Source organism: Rhea americana, unplaced genomic scaffold (genome assembly GCF_003343005.1).
Source record: "Rhea americana isolate MKP2758 unplaced genomic scaffold, rheAme1 scaffold_196, whole genome shotgun sequence".
NCBI lineage: Eukaryota > Metazoa > Chordata > Aves > Rheiformes > Rheidae > Rhea > Rhea americana.
In genome coordinates this window covers 1,215,827-1,222,227 of record NW_028186105.1, presented here as the reverse complement: position 1 = coordinate 1,222,227, position 6,401 = coordinate 1,215,827, and the positions used below count along the sequence as shown (strand labels likewise).

The 6,401-nt window shown below is 57.1% G+C and overlaps 2 protein-coding genes across 2 annotated transcripts in view; both read left to right on the top strand.

Moving 5' to 3' along the window:
- The window catches only part of STOML2 (stomatin like 2), a 7,183-nt gene extending 1,604 nt beyond the window's left edge, over positions 1 to 5,579 (top strand). The window contains exons 3-11 of the mRNA XM_085303070.1: positions 289 to 441; positions 794 to 893; positions 1,581 to 1,639; positions 2,062 to 2,163; positions 2,805 to 2,939; positions 3,677 to 3,821; positions 4,147 to 4,226; positions 4,447 to 4,575; positions 5,253 to 5,579. Of these exons, the coding sequence (XP_085159196.1) occupies positions 289 to 441; positions 794 to 893; positions 1,581 to 1,639; positions 2,062 to 2,163; positions 2,805 to 2,939; positions 3,677 to 3,821; positions 4,147 to 4,226; positions 4,447 to 4,575; positions 5,253 to 5,384 (1,035 nt within the window). The 3' untranslated portion in view covers positions 5,385 to 5,579. The remainder of the gene's footprint in view (positions 1 to 288; positions 442 to 793; positions 894 to 1,580; positions 1,640 to 2,061; positions 2,164 to 2,804; positions 2,940 to 3,676; positions 3,822 to 4,146; positions 4,227 to 4,446; positions 4,576 to 5,252) is intronic.
- A 375-nt stretch (positions 5,580 to 5,954) lies between these two features.
- PIGO (phosphatidylinositol glycan anchor biosynthesis class O) overlaps positions 5,955 to 6,401 on the top strand; it is a 17,423-nt gene continuing 16,976 nt past the window's right edge. The window contains exon 1 of the mRNA XM_085303042.1: positions 5,955 to 6,060. The gene's annotated coding sequence lies outside the window, so the exon portion shown is untranslated. The remainder of the gene's footprint in view (positions 6,061 to 6,401) is intronic.

The window sequence follows — 6,401 nt, the reverse complement described above, 5'->3', positions numbered from 1 at the left end:
GGGGGACGCGGCGAGCGGCGCGCCCGGAAGAGCCGGGCGCTGAGGGCGCTCCGCGCGCGCGTCTCGCTGGTGGCGGCCGGGGAGGCGCCGTAGCGCGCCGGCCCGCGCGGAAGCGTTTCCGCGGGGACGCCTTTGGGCGACGGGCCAACCCCCCCCATCGCTTCCGGAGGCGGGGGGGCCGGGGCCGGGGCCGGGGCCGGAGCGGGGCGGGGGAGCGCGGCGCCCCGCCGCAGGCAGCTCCTGGCTGCAGGCCGCAGGTTTTCACGCTGTTCCCCTTCCTTTCCGCAGCGCTCCCAACAGCTGAAGCGCGCAGCGTGGCTGGCGCCGGTGCCGCGGCGTTGGAACTCGGGCCTGCCCGTGAACATCGGGGTGCTCTTCGTGCCGCAGCAGGAGGCTTGGGTGGTGGAGAGGATGGGCAAGTTCCACCGAATCCTCGAGCCTGTAAGGAGCTGCTTTTCTCTCCTTCCGGACTCAGCAGGTTCCTATAGCCRTAGAGAAACACGTGCTTTGCCTGGGGACTTAGGGGATGCTTGGAGCACCTGCGTGTCTTCTTCCAGATTGCAATTTTTGTAGTTGTCTGTGGTCTCATTTTGTTTGGTGGGGTATTAAAAGCAGTGATAATTCTAAATTTTCCCTGTGTGTGAAGCATGTTTGCTCTGTCTGAACTATCTGCAGCATGTAGYGCGCTTGGGCAGCCCTCTCTAGTATGGCTGAGCTCTCTGGGTAGAAAAATCTCWGCTGGCTTCCAGGCTCAGTGCTCTAATCTAGGCCTTAAGTGCTGCTCTTTTCCCAGGGTTTGAACTTYCTCATCCCTTTGCTGGATCGGATTCGTTACGTGCAAAGTCTTAAGGAAATCGTCATTAATGTCCCAGAGCAGTCTGCAGTTACTCTGGGTAAGTAAGGAAGAGYTTGTCTATCCTGCTGCTTTCCTCCTCCTCCACCTGGGAAGAGCAAGGGACAGTACAGGGAAGAGTGGAAATGTCCCAATGTCATACAGTCAGCCCTGTCCTTGGGGACCCAGCTTGACTGTACTCGTGGCTTTGAGCCTGGGAGCCTGGGAGTTCCCTTGGAGGAACTTTTTGCCCTCTCCCCTGGGCTGCTGCTACCCCTTCTGGCTGGGCTGACTAGAGCTAGGCAGGAATCTGTTTTTCASATCTCAAATGTTTTCCTGTATTGAACCAGGAAAAATCTGTCCTCAGTTTTTGTACATGTAAAAATTTCAAATGTGTTTAACTGATATCTCTGTTGCAGTTCCAATATTAAGGGGTCTTTTTTGTTTATTTCTTTAATCTTTTAAGACAACTACAATATAAAATATTTTGATCTGCAAATCTGAGACTTCTTGCGTGTAAAAATGTCAAAATGATACATTTTGCATGCAATGTTAGGGTCCTTCTTACAAAGCCTTTCATATTGGGAGATCTCTCTGAGCTGCTCCCTCTCTCTATGCTGTGTTGCTGATGCCAGGAAGGAAGGAGATGGCCCTGCCCAGCCCTGCTAATCCTGTCAGGGGAAGGGGGCGTTTGCTGTTGTTTTATTTTGCTGCTCTAGTGACAGGATACRCTGTTCTTTCCTGGCAGATAACGTCACCCTGCAGATTGACGGCGTCCTCTATCTGCGGGTCATGGACCCGTACAAGGTACCGTTCCTGTTCTGCTGAGTGCCTGAACCTGGGGGCACGAGGCAATGTTCAGTCTCCGGGAGTCTGTGAATGCTCTGGGCGTGGTCTGTGTTTGGTGCGTTGCCCGGCTGGCTGCCGTGCCGCAGACCCTGGGGCACAGCACACCCAGCTCTCCTGGCTCACTTTTCTGAGATGTGCGCTTCAGCCTCTGTCCAACGTGCTGTGCTCTGTGGGACGGGGGGGCCGAGTGCCCCATTTCCTGAGGTCCCTCTATGAAAGGGAAGAGGGGAAGGCAGATCTTGGCTCCACGTTCTGTTTTTCCATGGCGGGGATGCCTGTGGCAGGCATCTGGTCTGAGCACTGTTTGCTAATTCTGCCTCTTTCAGAGTTCTCTTTCAGCACCCATACAATTTCTTTTGTTTTTTGTTTCTGCTGTCCAGGCCAGTTATGGGGTGGAGGATCCTGAGTATGCAGTGACCCAGCTGGCCCAGACTACCATGAGATCCGAACTGGGCAAACTCTCCCTCGACAGAGTCTTCCGGGTGAGCTGGGGAGAGGAGTCATATTGCTGCCAGCTTCTAGCAGCATCTCTCAAACCCCTGCAGGGCCTGTGCAGACAGTCTGACGCACTTAAGAGCAAAACTCGCTCTTGTTTAGAGCACTCCTGGCATCCTTTCCATCAGCCTGTCGGCAAACCTTTGAGGATGGGTCTTGCTGTGGTTGTTCTGCTTGATGGGAGCTGGTTTTGCCCTGCCCTGAGTTAGTCAGAAAGAGGCAATGGGTGGTGTGTGCCCAGACCCTACTGCTTGGCTGTGTCCCTCTTGAGTTAATGACTCTTTGCTCCAGGCCCAGTGGTGAGTATGCTCACTGACCTGGCTCAGGGTGGTGGACACCTTTGTGTTGCATTTATTGGATAGAAGCAGGAGCTGTTTGCACTTCTGGGAGATGTTTATATCCAGATGTACACCAGATATTTGCTTCTCACCAGTTCCAGCTCTGGGCACTGCATGCCCCAGGAGAAGGCGACTGGGAAAGGCTTGGCCCTGCCTTGCGCCTGCGGAACTGGAGTTTTCTGGCTGACCTTGGCCCATGAAGGGAGGGGTCTGACTGTTTTTCCTTCTGACCCCTGTCTCATCCCATGCTCCTCTCTTTCCTCTCTGCCATTTTCCTTTGTGCCTTGCAGGAGCGTGAGTCCCTCAACGCCAGCATTGTGGATGCTATCAACCAGGCCTCAGACTACTGGGGCATCCGGTGCCTACGCTACGAGATTAAGGACATCCATGTGCCCCCACGCGTGAAGGAGTCCATGCAGATGCAGGTTTGGTGGTCTGGGGCAGACTGGAATGAGAGAAAAGCATCCCCTTCCATGCAGCATAGCTGTTCTTTTTCCAGAGCTGGCTGCATTGGGTTCTCCTGCTGTGAGGGAAGCTGTGGGTACTTCAACTTTGGCTGCAAACATGTGTCCACTAAGCAAATAATTCCCACCCTTATTTCTGCAGTGGTGGCCCCTGCCTCATCCTCAAAAGCCATGCCAGCTCACCTTAAAATTCCTAGGGCTCTGAGGGCAGCAAATCCCAGAGCTCTGAGGGTCTCCCCTTGCAAAAACCTGGGAGCCAGGTCCCARGGCAGGTGTTGGCCTTAAGCTGCCTGCCCTGCTGGAAGGGGAGGAGGGGGAAGCATGCTATCCTGCGCAGAACCAGTGGGTCAGTGCTTGCTCTTGGGAGCAGTTTCCTCGTGCTGTGGGCTGTGGTGCTCAGCACTGCTACGAGAAGCACCCTGCACTAAGTCACCGTAGGTGGCGGGGGGAAGAGAACACCCAGTACTSTGGTATCATGTCGTATTGTGACCTGCGCTCACTACTGCAGTGAGCTGAGGCTGGGAAGGAGATCCAGCTTCACTGGGGCTCATTCCATATTTCATGGCGGTGTTCTCATCCCCTGCTTAGCCACGCCCGCGAAAGCAGGAGTGTGGGAGCATGTCCTTGCTGTGCTTGCCCTGTGGATGGGATGTCCCCACCCCGGCTGTGGCAGACAGGCATCCAACCTGTGTTTGCAGGTGGAGGCAGAGCGACGGAAGCGAGCGACGGTGCTGGAGTCGGAGGGGACCCGGGAATCTGCTATCAACGTGGCCGAGGGGCAGAAGCAGGCCCAGATCCTGGCRTCAGAAGCTGAAAAGGCTGAACAGATCAACAAAGCTGCTGGTAGTCCCTTGGCCTAGAACATGCCATGAGCGCCAGGGCTTGGGGGCATCTGTAGCCCTCTGTACTGAGGGGAGACGCTCCCTGAGAGCAGATTGTGTCACTGTCTGTGTGCTCTGTGGGCTGCCCGGCGAGCCAGGCTCTCCCTTGGCTCCTCTGGCTGATTCCTCCCTGCCGGGGCCCTCAGGCTGTGCTCTGGCTGGTGTTGCTGCCCTGCAAGCTGGGGCAGCAGGAGGTGCGTTGCAGGGAGGATYGTTGTTAGGGAAGGGGAGACTTTTGGGGCATGAGGCGGCAGTTGTGACGTGTGCTCTGCTGTGCTTCGTTCCAGGAGAAGCCAACGCCATGCTGGTCAAGGCCAGGGCCAAGGCTGAGGCTATTCAGCTCCTGGCGGCTGCTCTGGCGCAGCAGGTGAGTGGTGGTTCCTTGGGGCAGCCAAATAACTGGTGCTAGCACAGGGGGAGGTGGACTGGAGGCCAGGGCAGCATTTGGCTTTCCCTGGGACACTCCTTGCCAGCTTCACTGGCAGCAAGGAGCTTTGCAGTCTTGAAAGTTTCTGCTGCAGCAGGGTGTGCTGCAGGCACGGGCACTTGGTTGCTCACCTCCTTGCTGATGAGCCCTCTGTTCACAGCATGGCAACGCAGCTGCCTCTCTCTCCGTGGCTGAGCAGTACGTGAGCGCCTTCTCCAAGCTTGCCAAAGAYTCCAACACAGTCCTGCTGCCAGCCAACACTGGCGACGTCACCAACATGGTCGCGCAGGTCAGTATGATCAGAGGGACTTTCTTTCTCAGCAGCAGCTGGAGCTTGAGAGAGGTGAAGGTGACAGTTCAGCAGCCCCTRGTTATTGTGGTGGAGGAATTTGGCCCAGTGGGTGGGTCTGAAATTAATTAATTTCCCAGCTGTGGTCTGGAACACCTGCTTCACAGCACTCTGGGCAACARGAGGGTCTCTGCTGTGGCAATCCATGGCTGAGCCTGAGGTTGCTTGTGGCAATAGCAGACAAGGCCCTTCTCTCCAACCCAGAATAGGATATCTGAAATACAGTGCTGACTTTCTCACTGTCTCTTTGGGGTGTAAATTTACTTTTCTTGTGCCTCCCCATGCCTTGAGCAGGGCTGAACACGGAACAAGGGTTCAGGTCATCTCCTGGAGGCACCTTTGTTTGCTGGCAGGAAATGTTCTCAGCAGGGCTTTCTTATGTTGCAGTTCTTATATAGTGTGGCAACATCAAGGCCTTGAACACAGGCCCTTTAGAGGCTGTTGTGTTMCTGCCTGCTCCATGGGGCCCGCACTGTCCTGTCTTGTCCTGCCATGGCCCTGCAGCAAGGACATTTCCTGCTGTCCTGCAGTGCCCTCTCCAGAGACAGGGTACCTTCCCTCTGCTGGTAGTGCACAGTTTCTCCTCTCCTCCCTGATGGCTCTTTCGCTTCTCCTAGGCCCTGGGCATCTACAGCACACTGACCAAGCCACAAGCTGTGAAGACACAGGATGAGATACCTCCAGCCCACAAGGATCTCCAGCCYCCCAGCACGGAGGTGCTTAAGGTGGAACAGGCAAAATCCAGCTAGCAGGGCTGGAAGGACACTGGACATATTGCTGTGGCAGCACACCAAGGGAGGGGGATCTGAGCCCAGGGCCTGCCAGGCTACAGGAGATCCTGTCCTGCTGCTGCCTTCCCCAGTCAGACACTTTTCTTCCTCTTTTGGTTCTTATTTTGTATTTGGATTTAATCATGTAATAAAGGAAAAGGTACTGGTGCTGCAGCATATCCTCATGGCACTTGGGAGTGGGAGCTACTGCGTACTACCGAGGGGCAAGAGGCACAGCAGGAGACTATGTCCATCCTAACCCTGCCGGGTGCTCCAGTGGCTACTTACGGAGGTGTGACAGTGCACAAGAGGAGCCCTGGGATCCACCTCCGGGGACACGGGCTCCCCATCAGGGCCAGTTGAGTTCCTGCACGTCCTGAGCCTGGCAGTGTTCGTCTGCTCGTTCTCCCGGTGCCTTTAGCTTTTGTCTTGCTGTTGTCAAGCARAGAAGCTGGACAGCCCCAGGGAAGCAATGGGGGCCACTTCTGATGTAATCCTGAGAAATTATTTTTGTCTCGGAGGTGGTCGACCGCCTCCGGAGGGGAGCAGGCCAGGACTTGGTTGGATTTGGCCTGGCTGAGTGCCGGCCAAGAAGGAACAGAGAGGCCCCCTCAGCACAGAGGGGCAAGCCCCCGAGGGGCACCAGAAGGAACAGGTCTGGGCTGCGAACAGCTGGTCGGGGACCGGGTTGGTGAGGGCGGCGAGGGGCTCGATCGCTGCCACGGAGCCGAGGGACAGGTGCGGCCCCGCGGGGCAGCGCCGTAGGGTCCCGGGTACCCGGTCGGGGGCAGGAGCGGGGTCGGGGCTGAGCGGGGAGGCTCCCCGAGCGCCCCCGGCTTTCTTACCCGGGGGRCTGAGGGAGGGGAAGCGGCCTCGGCGCTCTCTGTGCCGCTCGTGCCCGGTTCCGGCGTTTCCCCTCGCTCCCCTGGGCCGGGGGGGGGGTCGGGACCCTCCGTGCGCCCCTTCGGCGGCGCCGGCCCCGGGGCGCGGCGCCTC